The sequence below is a fragment of the Tachypleus tridentatus genome, chromosome 6 (assembly GCF_004210375.1).
Source record: "Tachypleus tridentatus isolate NWPU-2018 chromosome 6, ASM421037v1, whole genome shotgun sequence".
Taxonomy (NCBI): domain Eukaryota; kingdom Metazoa; phylum Arthropoda; class Merostomata; order Xiphosura; family Limulidae; genus Tachypleus; species Tachypleus tridentatus.
Genome location: NC_134830.1, coordinates 3,707,539 through 3,726,539, shown reverse-complemented (window position 1 = coordinate 3,726,539; position 19,001 = coordinate 3,707,539). Strand labels below are relative to the sequence as shown.

General features: G+C 29.0%; 1 protein-coding gene across 2 annotated transcripts in view; it reads right to left on the bottom strand.

Annotated features, from left to right (window-relative positions):
* Positions 1–19,001, bottom strand: part of LOC143251850 (WD repeat-containing protein 19-like) — a 122,385-nt gene that overhangs the window by 27,584 nt on the left and 75,800 nt on the right. For both annotated transcript variants that reach the window (XM_076503125.1, XM_076503126.1), the window contains 7 exons: positions 15,577–15,634; positions 13,604–13,674; positions 11,923–11,998; positions 10,962–11,044; positions 6,134–6,274; positions 4,872–4,961; positions 3,199–3,433 (listed from right to left, as the gene is read on the bottom strand). In XM_076503125.1, coding sequence (XP_076359240.1) covers positions 3,199–3,433; positions 4,872–4,961; positions 6,134–6,274; positions 10,962–11,044; positions 11,923–11,998; positions 13,604–13,674; positions 15,577–15,634 — 754 coding nt within the window. The remainder of the gene's footprint in view (positions 1–3,198; positions 3,434–4,871; positions 4,962–6,133; positions 6,275–10,961; positions 11,045–11,922; positions 11,999–13,603; positions 13,675–15,576; positions 15,635–19,001) is intronic.

Sequence of the window (19,001 nt, the reverse complement as noted above, 5' to 3'; positions counted from 1 at the left end):
AGAAATATTTATAACACAAATATGAGGTTGTAAAGACTACAGAAATATTTATAACACAAATATGAGGTTTTATAGACTACAGAAATATTTATAACACAAATATGAGGTTTTATAGACTACAGAAATATTTATAACACAAATATGAGGTTTTAAAGACTACAGAAATATTTATAACACAAATATGAGGTTGTAAAGACTACAGAAATATTTATAACACAAATATGAGGTTTTATAGACTACAGAAATATTTATAACGTGAATATGATGTTGTTAAGACTACAGAAATATTTATAACACAAATATGAGGTTTTAAAGACTACAGAAATATTTATAACACAAATATGAGGTTGTAAAGACTACAGAAATATTTATAACACAAATATGAGGTTTTATAGACTACAGAAATATTTATAACATGAATATGATGTTGTTAAGACTACAGAAATATTTATAACACAAATATGAGGTTGTAAAGACTAAAGACACATTTATAACACAAATATGAAGTTGTGAAGACTAAAGACACATTTATAACACAAATATGAGGTTGTAAAGACTAAATAAATATTTATAACACAAATATGAGGTTGTAAAGACTACAGACATATTTATAACACAAATATGAGGTTTTAAAGACTACAGAAATATTTATAACACAAATATGAGGTTTTATAGACTACAGAAATATTTATAACACAAATATGAGGTTTTAAAGACTAGAGAAATATTTATAACACAAATATGAGGTTTTATAGACTACAGAAATATTTATAACACAAATTTGAGGTTTTATAGACTACAGAAATATTTATAACACAAATATGAGGTTTTAAAGACTACAGAAATATTTATAACACAAATATGAGGTTTTATAGACTACAGAAATATTTATAACACAAATATGAGGTTTTATAGACTACAGAAATATTTATAACACAAATATGAGGTTGTAAAGACTACAGAAATATTTATAACACAAATATGAGGTTGTAAAGACTACAGAAATATTTATAACGTAAATATGATGTTGTTAAGACTACAGAAATATTTATAACACAAATATGAGGTTTTAAAGACTACAGAAATATTTATAACACAAATATGAGGTTGTAAAGACTACAGAAATATTTATAACGTGAATATGATGTTGTTAAGACTACAGAAATATTTATAACACAAATATGAAGTTTTAAAGACTACAGAAATATTTATAACACAAATATGAGGTTGTAAAGACTACAGACATATTTATAACACAAATATGAGGTTTTATAGACTACAGACATATTTATAACACAAATATGAGGTTTTATAGACTACAGAAATATTTATAACACAAATATGAGGTTTTAAAGACTACAGAAATATTTATAACACAAATATGAGGTTGTAAAGACTACAGAAATATTTATAACACAAATATGAGGTTTTATAGACTACAGAAATATTTATAACGTGAATATGATGTTGTTAAGACTACAGAAATATTTATAACACAAATATGAGGTTTTAAAGACTACAGAAATATTTATAACACAAATATGAGGTTGTAAAGACTACAGAAATATTTATAACACAAATATGAGGTTTTATAGACTACAGAAATATTTATAACGTGAATATGATGTTGTTAAGACTACAGAAATATTTATAACACAAATATGAGGTTGTAAAGACTAAAGACACATTTATAACACAAATATGAAGTTGTGAAGACTAAAGACACATTTATAACACAAATATGAGGTTGTAAAGACTAAATAAATATTTATAACACAAATATGAGGTTGTAAAGACTACAGAAATATTTATAACACAAATATGAGGTTTTATAGACTACAGAAATATTTATAACACAAATATGAGGTTTTAAAGACTACAGAAATATTTATAACACAAATATGAGGTTTTATAGACTACAGAAATATTTATAACACAAATATGAGGTTTTATAGACTACAGAAATATTTATAACACAAATATGAGGTTTTAAAGACTACAGAAATATTTATAACACAAATATGAGGTTTTATAGACTACAGAAATATTTATAACACAAATATGAGGTTTTATAGACTACAGAAATATTTATAACACAAATATGAGGTTGTAAAGACTACAGAAATATTTATAACACAAATATGAGGTTGTAAAGACTACAGAAATATTTATAACACAAATATGAGGTTGTAAAGACTACAGAAATATTTATAACGTAAATATGATGTTGTTAAGACTACAGAAATATTTATAACACAAATATGAGGTTTTAAAGACTACAGAAATATTTATAACACAAATATGAGGTTGTAAAGACTACAGAAATATTTATAACGTGAATATGATGTTGTTAAGACTACAGAAATATTTATAACACAAATATGAAGTTTTAAAGACTACAGAAATATTTATAACACAAATATGAGGTTGTAAAGACTACAGACATATTTATAACACAAATATGAGGTTTTATAGACTACAGAAATATTTATAACACAAATATGAGGTTTTATAGACTACAGAAATATTTATAACACAAATATGAGGTTGTAAAGACTACAGAAATATTTATAACATAAATATGAGGTTTTAAAGACTACAGAAATATTTATAACACAAATATGAGGTTGTAAAGACTACAGAAATATTTATAACACAAATATGAGGTTGTAAAGACTACAGAAATATTTATAACACAAATATGAGGTTGTAAAGACTACAGAAATATTTATAACACAAATATGAGGTTTTAAAGACTACAGAAATATTTATAACACAAATATGAGGTTGTAAAGACTACAGAAATATTTATAACGTGAATATGATGTTGTTAAGACTACAGAAATATTTATAACACAAATATGAAGTTTTAAAGACTACAGAAATATTTATAACACAAATATGAGGTTGTAAAGACTACAGACATATTTATAACACAAATATGAGGTTTTATAGACTACAGACATATTTATAACACAAATATGAGGTTTTATAGACTACAGACATATTTATAACACAAATATGAGGTTTTATAGACTACAGAAATATTTATAACATGAATATGAGATTGTAAAGACTAAAGAAATATGTATAACACAAATATGATGTTGGAAGTGAATTTCTTTAGACAATTAAGACCTGCATTCTTTAGATAGTCATGAACATTGAAAACATGTTTATTTCCACACAAAATCTCACTTTTCTGTGTTGACCTGCCAAGTGTAAAAACTTTCCTGCCATCAGATGGTTTTTTTCATGATCGTAGTATGTAGCAATACTTTGGTAATCTTCTTGAGAGGCATCTTCTCCAACAACATCAACATAAATATCCATTTTACCAGTTGATTGGGCCAGCTGGAAGGCTTCTTCATGACATTTTGATAACACCAAAAACTGAATAGCTGAAGTCGTATCATTTAGACGTTGGAAGAATCTGACAATGTGGTAACATGAAATAACTTTATTTATAAATGATATAACATTCTTTGTAGAACCAAATTAACTTAAATAAATAACAATATATTGTTTAATAAAAGACATAAAATCCATGAAGAAATGGGAGAAAAATGGTGGTAACAAATCTATTTGAGCAGCTAAGACCAATTCATGAGCTATTTTTCTCGTCAAACACCATCAACGTAAAAGCACACATTAATCAGTGATGACGAGAAAACCCACTTGTAAAGAAAAATATGTATGTAGAAACGGCTGGTTTGGGTTGAGAAAATTGTTATGTAGAGGAGCAAACAACGTTTCGACCTTCTTCGATCATCGTCAGGTTCAAAAAGAAGGTTTAAACATTGTTCGTTCCTCTACATAAAAATTTTCTCAACCCAAACCAGCCATTTTTACATATATGAAAGCACACATTACTTGTGCTAATGTTTTCAAAACGAAACAGAAGGTACAAGTGGTCTACAGGAAACTACTCAATGTCTGAACGTACTGACTAACCCCTAGGGAATATGCCTACTGTCATTTAACAATATACTCACAATGACAGCCTCAAAGGGAAATTACTTTAAAATAAAAATTGAGTAACATTCATCTTCTGTACTAAAGTATCTTGAAATTAAACATTTTTATTATCATAAAAAGCAAGTTAGATTAAAAACAGTACATATCTTCTTTGATAGACCGTTTAGGCATTCATAATGAAACTTTGTAGAATGGATGACAACTTCCTGTTGTGGAGACACAAGTATAGAGGATGACGTTTTGAAAGTCTTCCGCCTTTCGTCTTCAAGGACTTTTCACTTGTGCAACAGGCAGTTGCTGTCCATTCTACAAAGTCTCATCAGTGCATATCTTCACCATGTGCTTCACATCTGTCAGTGAGGTAAAGGTTAGGATATGATTTCTGGGTAACTATATTTTAGCAAATCACAAAAAAAACATCTACTGTCTTCTGAAAAGATGTTGAAAACTAAAAGAATGGCAAGTTTTCAATAATATGTTTAAAAAAGTTTAGTTTTCAAAAAATGAACAAATATGATTTACATTCATGCTTACATATTGACCATGCCTATCTTACCTGTTAAACATGCCTATCTTACATACTGACCATGCCTATCTCACATGTTAAACATGCCTATCTTACATATTGATCATGTCTATCTTACCTGTTAAACATGCCTATCTTACATATTGACCATGTCTATCTTACCTGTTAAACATGCCTATCTTACCTATAGACCATGCCTAGCTTACATATTGACCATGCCTATCTTACCTAATGATCATGCCTATTTCACCTACTGACCAAGCCTATCTTACCTATTGACTATACCTATTTCACCTACTCGCCATGCTTATTGACCATGCATATTTCACCTACTCACCATGCCTATCTAACTAGTGACGACACTTACCTAGCAACCATCTTTGCTCCTTCTACTGATTTTGTGTCTTTTACAAGTCTTACAGCTTCCTCTGGTTTGTTCAAGTGCTCAAGTTGTATTCTAAAAACATTAAAAAATCTTATACAAATCAATGAAATATTAATACTTATCTTAATAATTTATACAATATTTTCATTCTAAATTATCCAAAAATAATGCATTATTCAACAAATCTTATACAAATCAATGAAATATTAATACTTATCTTAATAATTTACACAAAATTTTCATTCTAAATTATCCAAAAATAACGCATTATTCAACAAATCTTATACAAATCAATGAAATATTAATACTTATCTTAATAATTTATACAAAATTTTCATTCTAAATTATCCAAAAATAACGCATTATTCAACAAATCTTATACAAATCAATGAAATATTAATACTTATCTTAATAATTTACACAAAATTTTCATTCTAAATTATCCAAAAATAACACATTATTCAACAAATAAAACATGATCTAATGTAAATTGCACACAGATAAAACTCATCTCTCTCCAAATGTTTTGAATATATTTTATACATGTAATGTTCACATGTATTCATTCACAATCTGTCCACCATGGGGAATTTAACCTCAGATTTTAGAATTTTAAGAAAGGTGAACTTAATACTGACCAACTGGAAAACAAAATATGAATGCTTCATTCATCTTAATACTGACCAACTGAAAACAAGAAAACAAGATATGAATGCTTCATTCATCTTAATACTGACCAACTGTAAAACTGTGACATTAGTTATATACTTCCTTCAACTTAATACTGACCAACTGTAAAACTGTGACATTAGTTATATACTTCCTTCAACTTAATACTGACCAACTATAAAACTATGACATTAGAGTTGTATACTTCCTTCAACTTAATACTGACCAACTATAAAACTATGACATTAGAGGAATATGCTTCCTTCAACTTAATATTGACCAACTGTAAAACTATGACATTAGTTATATATCCTTCAACTTAATACTGACCAACTGTAAAGCTATGACATTAGTTATATATCCTTCAACTTAATACTGACCAACTCTGAAACTATGACATTAGTTATATATCCTTCAACTTAATACTGACCAACTGTGAAACTATGACATTAGTTATATATCCTTCAACTTAATACTGACCAAATGTGAAACTATGACATAAGAGATATATATTTCTTTCAACCTTTACTGGACACACGTGTAAATGTTGAGAAGCATATTCTACAAGTTTTTACCTTATGACATTTTCATAATCTCTAGCATCTTCATATGCTTTTGCTGCCTCATGATAAGAGCCATCAGCTTCCTTTGCCTTTGCGTACTGAGCATGGATCTTTGGGGAAACTACATTTGGCAGTAATTCTCCAACTTTGTTCCTGAAATATTCCAGTTATTTACACATGGAACTTTGTTAAACTAGTGTGGTTTATGAAACAGAAAGCTACACCAACTCACAGGTTTCAAGTTTTTATGAAGTGATTGTTAAACAAATACTTCCATCAATGAAAAATTAATTTATATTTGGAGAATGTAACCACATAATTGGTGTAACAAAATTGCTTATGTGCAGCAATTACATCAGTTGAATTTCATGTAAACTAATATCCAAGTCCAAATTACAATTAAATCAATTAATCAACATTAGAAGTCCAGATTATTACTGTTTTTTGTTATTTTAGCAATGGAGTAAACTGATTGTTACAAAATATTCAGTTAATTCCATAAGATCACAGATGTATCAAAGTGCAGATGTCACTACTGTTTTACAAAGTTACACTAAATATTCAGTTAACTCCACAGATCACAGATGTATCAAAGTGCAGATGTCACTATTGTTTTACAAAGTTACACTAAATATTCAGTTAATTCCATAAGATCACAGATGTATCAAAGTGCAGATGTCACTACTGTTTTACAAAGTTACACTAAATATTCAGTTAACTCCATAAGATCACAGATGTATCAAAGTGCAGATGTCACTACTGTTTTACAAAGTTACACTAAATATTCAGTTAACTCCATAAGATCACAGATGTGTCAAAGTGCAGATGTCACTACTGTTTTACAAAGTTACACTAAATATTCAGTTAACTCCATAAGATCACAGATGTGTCAAAGTGCAGATGTCACTACTGTTTTACAAAGTTACACTAAATATTCAGTTAACTCCATAAGATCACAGATGTATCAAAGTGCAGATGTCACTACTGTTTTACAAAGTTACACTAAATATTCAGTTAACTCCATAAGATCACAGATGTATCAAAGTGCAGATGTCACTACTGTTTTACAAAGTTACACTAAATATTCAGTTAACTTCACAGATCACAGATGTATCAAAGTGCAGATGTTACTGCTGTTTTACAAAGTTACACTAAATATTCAGTTAGCTCCATAAGATCACAGATATATCAAAGTGCAGATGTCACTACTGTTTTACAAAGTTACACTAAATATTCAGTTAACTCCATAAGATCACAGATGTATCAAAGTGCAGATGTCATTACTGTTTTACAAAGTTACACTAAATATTCAGTTAACTCCACAGATCACAGATGTATCAAAGTGCAGATGTCACTACTGTTTTACAAAGTTACACTAAATATTCAGTTAACTCCACAGATCACAGATGATCTTAAAACTTCACTTAAAACCTCGTAGCTAACACACAAATGAAGATATCTGCAATCGGGAAATGACGTTGTAATCAGCTGATCTGTGTGAACCTAGCGACACCAAGCAGATTCCCCTAAAACCAACTGGAGCCATGCAATTCAAACAGTCTGCGTATGTCACAATATCCAAAGTAGATACTGACAGTCTAGTCAAATAAACAGTGTACATCTTGTAGCAACACTCAGAGCCATCTAGGGGCCAGCCACGTGACACAATCAGTTAGATAGGTAAGTACACAAAAAGTTACTGTTTTAGATATTTTTAAATTGCTATACCAGGAATGTTAGCAACCTATTTACTATATTATTAGCATATATCCTGATTAATACTTTGAATGGTAGATCTTTCACTTAGGAATTCAACAGGATGGTTTTCCAGCATGTGAATTATTTGGAAACCTCGACAATTCCTAACATCATATTTTACTTAAAAATCATTTTAAAATTTCTAAATTCAGTACTGTGACTTTTAGTGTACAAATACAAAAGCTTGAAAAGCAAGACTTCATATACTAACACTAAATTTCTTGTTTTATATGCATAATTATTTACTTATTCCCATAAAAGTAACTAAATTATAAAAATCAGAAAATTATTAGGTTAGATACAACTCATTCAGCATGATTGTTAAGGGTCAATATCAGGAACGTGGGCGAGTAACGTTAGATACAACTCATTCAGCATGAGTGTTAAGGGTGAATATCGGGAACGTGGGCGAGTAACGTTACATACAAGTCATTCAGCATGAGTGTTAAGGGTAAATATCAGGAACGTGGGCGAGTAACTTGATCCTCTGTTTACATTAAGTGCCAGTGTAATACATTTCTGTGTATTCTGAGAGTGTCCAAGCACAACTATAAAGAAATAAAACTTCTGTTAACTGTAAACCAATACAGTGTGTAATTGTCTCTTGTAATGTGTGGTCATTGTAGAAAGAAAAAAAAAAAGACAGTTGAAAATTAATTATTTTTAAATTTTTTATGTAATGGTTATAATGAGAGTTGTCAAACTGACTGAGGTGAATCTAGTTGGTGTTAAAGTAGAGCAAGTAACTGATAAATCATAGTTTTATTGAAAGAAAGCTTCTGCAGAAATTTATTTTGTAAAGGAAATATAAAAACTGTGAGATGGAGAGAAGTGTTTTTAGTCTTAGCATGAGTATTGGACTGACTCAGTCAAGACATTGTAAATGCATAGACAAATCTTTAGTAAAAATACTTAATTTTAAAATGTAACTGCTTTTGCACAAAAAATTATAATTTATATTAAAAACTTGCAAAATTCCTGAAGATACACATCAAAATGATAAAAGTTGTAGTTTTATGGTTACAAGACTTAATAATACCAAACACAGACCATATCTGATGTTAGAAGCTTAAACAGATTGTCACAAAAATAATCAAATTCATATTTTTCAGTTGTTTCTATTTTTTATTATTTCAATTATCTAAATAATTAAAATAGTATTATTATATTATATTTGTTGTTAAGCCTAAATCTACATAATATACTCTCTTTATTCTGCCCAGTTTTAGCCCAAGTTGTATTTTACTTCAAGTTTATTTTGTTTTCTTGAGGAAACTGTCTAGCAGCATCTGCCACCATTTTATTTTCATATTTCACTGTTGATTATAGTGAAGACAAGTGTTTCTGCCTGAGACCAGAGTTTTTGTACTCTGGTGATTAAGATTGGTAATGTCAAACTCTGGCAGTACAAAAAGAAATATACTGTATACAGTAGGTCAGTACACATTATACTGACATATAGAAATATACTGTATACAGTAGGTCAGTATACATTATACTGACATATAGAAATATACTGTATACAGTAGGTCAGTACACATTATACTGACATATAGAAATATACTGTATACAGTAGGTCAGTATACATTATACTGACATATAGAAATATACTGTATACAGTAGGTCAGTACACATTATACTGACATATAGAAATATATTGTATACAGTAGGTCAGTACACATTATACTGACATATAGAAATATACTGTATACAGTAGGTCAGTACACATTATACTGACATATAGAAATATACTGTATACAGTAAGTCAGTACACATTATACTGACATATAGAAATATACTGTATACAGTAGGTCAGTATACATTATACTGACACATAGAAATATACTGTATACAGTAGGTCAGTACACATTATACTGACATATAGAAATATACTGTATACAGTAGGTCAGTACACATTATACTGACATATAGAAATATACTGTATACAGTAGGTCAGTACACATTATACTGACATATAGAAATATACTGTATACAATAGGTCAGTACACATTATACTGACATATAGAAATATACTGTATACAGTAGGTCAGTACACATTATACTGACATATAGAAATATACTGTATACAGTAAGTCAGTATACATTATACTGACATATACAAATATACCGTATACAGTAGGTCAGTATACATTATACTGACATATAGAAATATACTGTATACAGTCAGTACACATTATACTGACATATAGAAATATACTGTATACAGTAGGTCAGTACACATTATACTGACATATAGAAATATACTGTATACAGTAGGTCAGTACACATTATACTGACATATAGAAATATACTGTATACAGTAGGTCAGTACACATTATACTGACATATAGAAATATACTGTATACAGTAGGTCAGTATACATTATACTGACATATAGAAATATACTGTATACAGTAGGTCAGTATACATTATACTGACATATAGAAATATACTGTATACAGTAGGTCAGTATACATTATACTGACATATAGAAATATACTGTATACAGTAGGTCAGTATACATTATACTGACATATAGAAATATACTGTATACAGTAGGTCAGTACACATTATACTGACATATAGAAATATACTGTATACAGTAGGTCAGTATACATTATACTAATATATAGAAATATACTGTATACAGTAGGTCAGTACAGATTATACTGACATATAGAAATATACTGTATACAGTAGGTCAGTATACATTATAGAGACATATAGAAATATACTGTATACAGTAGGTCAGTATGCATTATACTGACATACAGAAATATACTGTATATTTAATATACACAAATAAGATGTCTAAAGGTATGAAACATATCTCATTAAATAGGTTCAACTTAAGTCACTCTTACTTCATCTTACCATGTTTCTTATAACATTTAATTTACAATCTACATCAACCAAGTGAAACTTTTAACATTTCTTGAATCTTATAATGAACTATTAGCACTATGGTAAATAACAAATGATTTAACATGAATTTTCATCACTTTAACTTTTACACAACATAATGCAGTAGAACTACTGCTAAAACTTTGTATCAACACAGGAAGGTAAATGGTAAACTTACCAGTTTTTAAGCCTGATGTACAACGATGCAGCCTTATCGTAGTAATTACCTATTTCATACAACATGGCTGCTTCAGCATATTGCTGTATTTAAAAAAGATGTTAAGTGACAAGAAAAGATGTTAAGTGACAAGAAATTTCCAGATTTTAACACACATATATAGTGAGGACTAAAAGAAACAATAAGAAATTTCTAGATGTTTAACACACATATATAGTGAGGACTAAAAAAAACAATAAGAAAATTCCAGATGTTTAACATACATATATAGTGAGGACTAAAAGAAACAATAAGAAATTTCCAGATGTTTAACACACATATATAGTGAGGACTAAAAGAAACAATAAGAAATTTCTAGATGTTTAACACACATATATAGTGAGGACTAAAAGAAACAATAAGAAAATTCCAGATGTTTAACATACATATATAGTGAGGACTAAAAGAAACAATAAGAAATTTCCAGATGTTTAACACACATATATAGTGAGGACTAAAAGAAACAATACAACATCGAATGGATTACTTTACAAATTACACCATGAATGTTACATCAAATATACGTCTGGTGTCAATTGTTCCTGTTGATAAAATGAAAAATTACTGAATGATTCAGTTTATACTTTTTATTATTATTAAATATATTTCTATACCAAACAAATTACATCAAATTTTCCTTTGTAAAGTTTAGTACATGTCTTCAAAATTACATTTAATTTAACAAAACATGCTAACTTGTTAGTTGACAAATAATTATATTATGTAATCACGTCTTGGGAACTAAAATACAAGTTACTTTTAACTTACTAAAATATTTACTGCTTTATTTTAGATTTATATGTAGTGGTAAATATTATTTACAAAGGTAAATGCAGAAATAATATGTTAAAACCAGAAATTTGATCCATACAGTGACTAACTCATTACAAGACTGGTTTCTGAAATTATCTAAACTACGAACCTTCATCGACTCAAGAATTTCAGCACATTCTTTCTTCAGTGTCCTGCTTTCTGACTTTTGAGCTATCTGAACACCCCTTAACAATAAACAGAAAGGAATCAATAAATAATAATATAAATTACATTCTTGACACATCTTTTGCTTGTTAACTGTGTACATAGAGAGACATCTTTGTTGTATAATCAACCATCAGAACAAATCCATAACCAAATGCATTTTGGAATTTAATTTTTGATGGAAATCACTGAGGCATGAACATAACAAGATACAAATGAGTTGAAACAATAATAACAAAATAGTGTTATGTTATACAAGTTGAAACAATAATAACAAAATAATGTTATGTTATACAAGTTGAAACAATAATAACGAAATAGTGTTATGTTATACAAGTTGAAACAACAATAACAAAATAGTGTTATGTTATACAAGTTGAAACAACAATAACAAAATAGTGTTATGTTATACAAGTTGAAACAATAATAATAAAATAGTGTTATGTTATACAAGTTGAAACAATAATAACAAATAGTGTTATGTTATACAAGTTGAAACAACAATAACAAAATAGTGTTATGTTATACAAGTTGAAACAACAATAACAAAATAGTGTTATGTTATACAAGTTGAAACAATAATAACAAAATAGTATTATGTTGTACAAGTTGAAACAATAATAACAAAATAGTGTTATGTTATACAAGTTGAAACAACAATAACAAAATAGTGTTATGTTATACAAGTTGAAACAACAATAACAAAATAGTATTATGTTGTACAAGTTGAAACAATCATAACAAAATAGTGTTATGTTTTTCAAGTTGAAACAACAATAACAAAATAGTGTTATGTTATACAAGTTGAAACAACAATAACAAAATAGTATTATGTTGTACAAGTTGAAACAATCATAACAAAATAGTGTTATGTTTTTCAAGTTGAAACAACAATAACAAAATAGTGTTATGTTATACAAGTTGAAACAATAATAACAAAATAGTGTTATGTTGAACAAGTTGAAACAATAATAACAAAATAGTGTTATGTTATACAAGTTGAAACAACAATAACAAAATAGTATTATGTTATACAAGTTGAAATAATAATAACAAAATAGTGTTATGTTATACAAGTTGAAACAACAATAACAAAATAGTGTTATGTTATACAAGTTGAAACAATAATAACAAAATAGTGTTATGGTGTACAAGTTGAAACAATAATAACAAAATAGTGTTATGTTTTTCAAGTTGAAACAACAATAACAAAATAGTGTTATGTTGTACAAGTTGAAAGAACAATAACAAAATAGTGTTATGTTATACAAGTTGAAACAACAATAACAAAATAGTGTTATGTTATACAAGTTGAAACAATAATAACAAAATAGTGTTCACACCATCTGAAATTAATTACTTCCAAAATAGAAGTTTATATAAATGTTAAATAGAATTCTTATACTACAAAAATCTAATAATATATTTAATAAGAAATGTTATTTATAAGTCCAACCAAACTGAAAAACATGTTTACAGAGGAAGGCAACATGATTATATTAGTTTTTTCTCAAGACACACTGTACAGAACAATGTGGAATTCATGAAGAAATTTGACACAGTTTTGTAAGATATTAAATGTTTGTAATCATGACCTTATTGAAATTTGACATGGTTTTACTAACCTTCTGAGGTCACTGCACCTAAGGGACATCCTGGCTATACCAGCATTACAAGTTTCATCATGGTCATGAAACTAGAAGAAAACATTAATGCACAAAATGTTTAATTTCTTTAGTCCTACTAAAAATGTATTTCATATTAACTGTGGTTATCTTGTTGTTGTTTTTAATTAAGCACAAAGCTACACATTGGGCTATCTGTGCTGTGCCCACCACTGGTATCCAAACCTAGTTTTCAGCATTGTAAGTCAGTGGACATGCCGCTGAGTCACTGGGGGGCAGCTGTGGTTATTTACCTTAACACTTACTAATTTTTGTATTTTAAAATAGTTTGAGATTTTTTTTTCATTACATCAAGGTACTGATAAAAATGTTATCTAAGTTGTTTTCTCCTACATGACTGTTATGAATTAAAGATATAACAACAGATACGTAAACAATGATTTAAAAGCATAAGGAAAAGTTTTATGAATGGTGGGACAATCTTCAGTCAAATTCTTTAGTATATTTCTATATCATTATAATTTTCTTCCAACAAGTATTTTAACAGTAGTTCTACTTTGTCATACCTAAAATATTATAAATTCTAATTAATCTTAAGTTATTTCAAGGAGTACACATTTACACACACACTGAAAATTGGATTAATCTTAGGAATCATCAAACATTAACATTTATACAACGTCTAAGGTCAATGTATCAAATGAAAATTAAATTACACATACTTATCAAGTTATGGTTTTGATAATGTCCATGGTATAGCCATAATATCTATATTTATTATTAACTATTTACTGTATGAATTTTAACTTTAGTTCTCAATCTTATTTGACATTCACTTACATTCAGTCACTGTCACTAATTCTGAACTACTGACTAGAGTGTGAAGGTAACTAGTTGACAGCACCTCCTGCCAAGGTTTTTTGTTGTTGTTAACTACTGGTTAGAGTAAGAAGGTAACCATCTGACAGCACCTGCTGCCAAAGTTTTTTTTTTTTGTTAACTACTGGTTAGAGTGGGAAGGTAACTAGCTGACAGCACCTGCTGCCAAAGTTTTTTTTTGTTAACTACTGGTTAGAGTGGGAAGGTAACTAGCTGATAGCACCTGCTGCCAAAGTTTTTTTTTTTGTTAACTACTGGTTAGAGTGGGAAGGTAATTAGCTGACAGCACCTGCTGCCAAAGTTTTTTTTTGTTAACTACTGGTTAGAGTGGGAAGGTAACTAGCTGATAGCACCTGCTGCCAAAGTTTTTTTTTGTTAACTACTGGGTAGCTGACAGCACCTGCTGCCAAAGTTTTTTTTGTTAACTACTGGTTAGAGTGGGAAGGTAACTAGCTGATAGCACCTGCTGCCAAAGTTTTTTTTTTTGTTAACTACTGGTTAGGTAATTAGCTGACAGCACCTGGAAGTTTTTTTTTTGTTAACTACTGGTTAGAGTGGGAAGGTAATTAGCTGACAGCACCTGCTGCCAAAGTTTTTTTTTTTGTTAACTACTGGTTAGAGTGGGAAGGTAACTAGTTGACAGAACCTATTACTAAAGGTTTTTTTGTCATTACTGTTTATAGGGAAAGCAGTTGGTTAGCAACACCTTCAGTTAAATTTCTTTTTTAATTCTAGGTCCAGGGTTTGAGAAACACTGTACTAATTGATAAATGGAGTCATTAGTTAGCAAGCATCACCAAGTGCTCAGATATATCTTAATACACAAAATATAATTCAATCCAACTGTTGGTCCACATTATATATAACACCTACTTTGTTTTCTTACAGTTATCAGATTATTAAGTACATCCACGTTGGTTTTGTTTGAATTCAAGATATTTATTGTTTAAATAATTACAAAACATATTCAGTAAAAACATTTAAAACATCTACTAAAAATATCACCACTCACGTTTACATCAGATTACTGTACGTACACCCATGTGACTGAGACATTTTACTAAAAAAAACAATTAGATCATACAGAATCTTACCTGTTCATCATTTGTCAGACCCTTTTCAAAATGGTTCAGTGCATTTGAATAGTCTCCTCTAAAGAGATAAGAAAAACATGTATGAAAAAGAAGGGATTAGAACTCACTGGCATCATTATGAACATATAATACTGTGAATATAATGAAAAGATAACAAACATCTGCATCAATCTGACCACAAATGTTGAAGTTCATACTGTTGGCATGTGACTGAAATAGGATTCTTCAACAAGTAAATCCAAACTCCACCAATCAGTAAGTGCCATAAAACCTGACCAGGACCATCCTTTAAAAAATAAACCTGACCAGGACCATCCTTTAAAAAATAAACCTGACCAGGACCATTCTTTACAAAATAAACCTGACCAGGACCATCCAATCATGAGAGATACTTTAACTTTTTAATGAAATATCTTCAAATATTTATTGAAAGATAATACAGAAGACGTAATAACTCTCAATATTTATTTCCCTCACAGATACGCTTTCTTCAAAAAGTATTCAAGACATGCTTTGACTGCTTACAAGTCATGTCTTTAGTAAATATCCACAACCAGCCACAGAATATAAAATCACATTCTATGGCATTCATCTTTCGGAACAATTACAAAATCTGAGTTTCAGTTTACCATTAATTTTCAGTAGAATAAACGCCAGTGATTTCATACAGTTAAATCTGTCTGAGATCGGAGTCTGTTATCAATAAGTTAATAATATTTACCATATGAACTATATTAACTTTTTACATTTCATATTGTTACTTTAACTTGGTGGTTTCTCATACAGACAACTGTTTTGAACATATTGATTCAACTGTTTATACATGGTTGATGGAATTATTAAAACAGTGTGTGGAAAGCATCTGGGGGAACCCATGGCCCTCAGGCACAACACCACTGTCTAACATTACAGTTTATATATTTCTGTAAGAGTTAATCTAGACACTTTTGAAACTTTAAAGAAATTATATAAACCTTTCTGGGCCTTTTATGAGGTTACATAATGTTAAGTTGTAGAAGATTTCTTCTCATCAAACAACCAAAAAGATGTAATCTCAGATTCAGAATTTGTTTGATATACATTTTATGAAAGTAATATAATCAAACTGCTAATCCTTATCTACATTTAATATCACAAAGTGTAATTGTTATTTGTGATCAAGAAATGTTTAAATATAGGATCTGTGCAAATGGAAACATGTGGTGTTTGTACATGTGGTACTTATTTATAACACAAAGTTTGACAACAGTGACCATTTTAGGTTAACAGTATTAAAATATGTGGTTTTTGTACATGTTGGTACTTATTTATAACACACAGTTTGACAACAGTGAACATTTGAGGTTAATGGTATTAAAATATGTGGTCTCTGTACATGTTGGTACTTAGTTATAACACACAGTTTGACAACAGTGAACATTTGAGGTTAATGGTATTAAAATACATGGTCTCTGTACATGTTGGTACTTATTTATAACACAAAGTTTGACAACAGTGACCATTTTAGGTTAACAGTATTAAAATATGTGGTTTTTGTACATGTTGGTACTTATTTATAACACACAGTTTGACAACAGTGAACATTTGAGGTTAATGGTATTAAAATATGTGGTCTCTGTACATGTTGGTACTTAGTTATAACACACAGTTTGACAACATTTAACCATTAAAGTAAATGGTATTAAAATAGGTGGTCTTTGTAAATGTTGGTACTTATTTATAACACACAGTTTGACAACAGTGAACCTTTGAGGTTAATGGTATTAAAAAAGGTGTATAATAATATGTTAACCTCACTCTAACTGGAGCCAATACCAGGACCCTTCATGCCAAAGATGATATGATAAATACAGTAGTGGTTGAGACACTATTTATAGTAATAAACCAACTGAAAACAACCACTTCAGTTAAACTAGTTAGTGAACAGCACTTTTCATCTATATAACAACACATGACATTATGGTAAGGATTTTCTGACACAGTATTATTTTTAAAAATTAACTTATTAATTACTTCAAACAACAGTGTAGCCACGGAGCTACTCTATATGCAGATATATCAAGTACTGGTTTTTATTTTATTATAATAATTTGTGTAGCTTATTTGTTTTATCTTTAGCTCTCTTGCTAAAAGATCTGAGTGACCCAAAAGTAACCAGTACTTTATAACTTTCAAAATGTTATCTTCACAGAATTTTGCAAGCTTTGAGTAAACAATACAAGTCTTATTAAACAAATAAATTCATTTCTTAAGTATTTTTATTAAAGATCTGTTTGTGAGAATATGGAGTTCAAGTGTGAATTACTCCAAGTGCAAAGTGACTTTTACAATGATAAGAAAATAACTTTTTCAGTTGAAAATTTTATAATCTCACTTATGTGATCTCTAACCTCTAATACCAATTAAGTAAATATGAAACATTGCTTTTTTTTTCAGTTAAAACTCTATAGTTTATCTGCTGTTTTCTCTACCCTAACTCTACAGATATTTCATTGATTTGAACATGCTCACATAAAAATATAAAGTACTCTTTTTCTTCTTTATAATGACTGTAACTTTCAACACAAAACTACATCTGTTTATACTTAATGTTATTACTCCTTTGAACTGTACATAGCTAATAATCCCACCACACAAGTTAAAAATCACTACCTAACTCAAGTTACTATGTTGAATGATGTAACACAACAGCTGCTTGTGAGCATATCTTGTAAAGAATTACTATTATTTTTTTACACTCTTATCTAACTTAAAAAGTTTCCAATTTTCACACTGTAGTTACTATTAAAGAAAAAATTCACATGAAAAACAAGAAATTACTTACCTGGGTCGTCTTGTGTTTTTGTTGTTGTCTGTCAATGAAATTTAAGCCTATGTTTATATTTATGGTACAAGTATAATAAATAATTCTTATTTATTTTATTTGCAACCAACAACACAGAATAATAACAAACACAAAGCAATGTCCTGTAACTATCATAATTTAAACACTGTCCTGTAACTATCATAATTCAAACAATGCCCTGTCACTATCATAATTCAAACACTGTCCTGTAACTATCATAATTCAAACACTGTCCTGTAACTATCATTATTCAAACAATGTCCTGTAACTATCATAATTCAAACAATGTCCTGTCACTCTCATAATTCAAACAATGTCCTGTAACTATCATAATTCAAACAATGCCCTGTCACTATCATAATTCAAACAATGCCCTGTCACTATCATAATTCAAACAATGTCCTGTCACTATCATAATTCAAACAATGTCCTGTCGCTATCATAATTCAAACAATGTCCTGTCGCTATCATAATTCAAACAATGTCCTGTCGCTATCATAATTCAAACAATGCCCTGTCAGTATCATAATTCAAACAATGCCCTGTCACTATCATAATTCAAACAATGCCCTGTCACTAT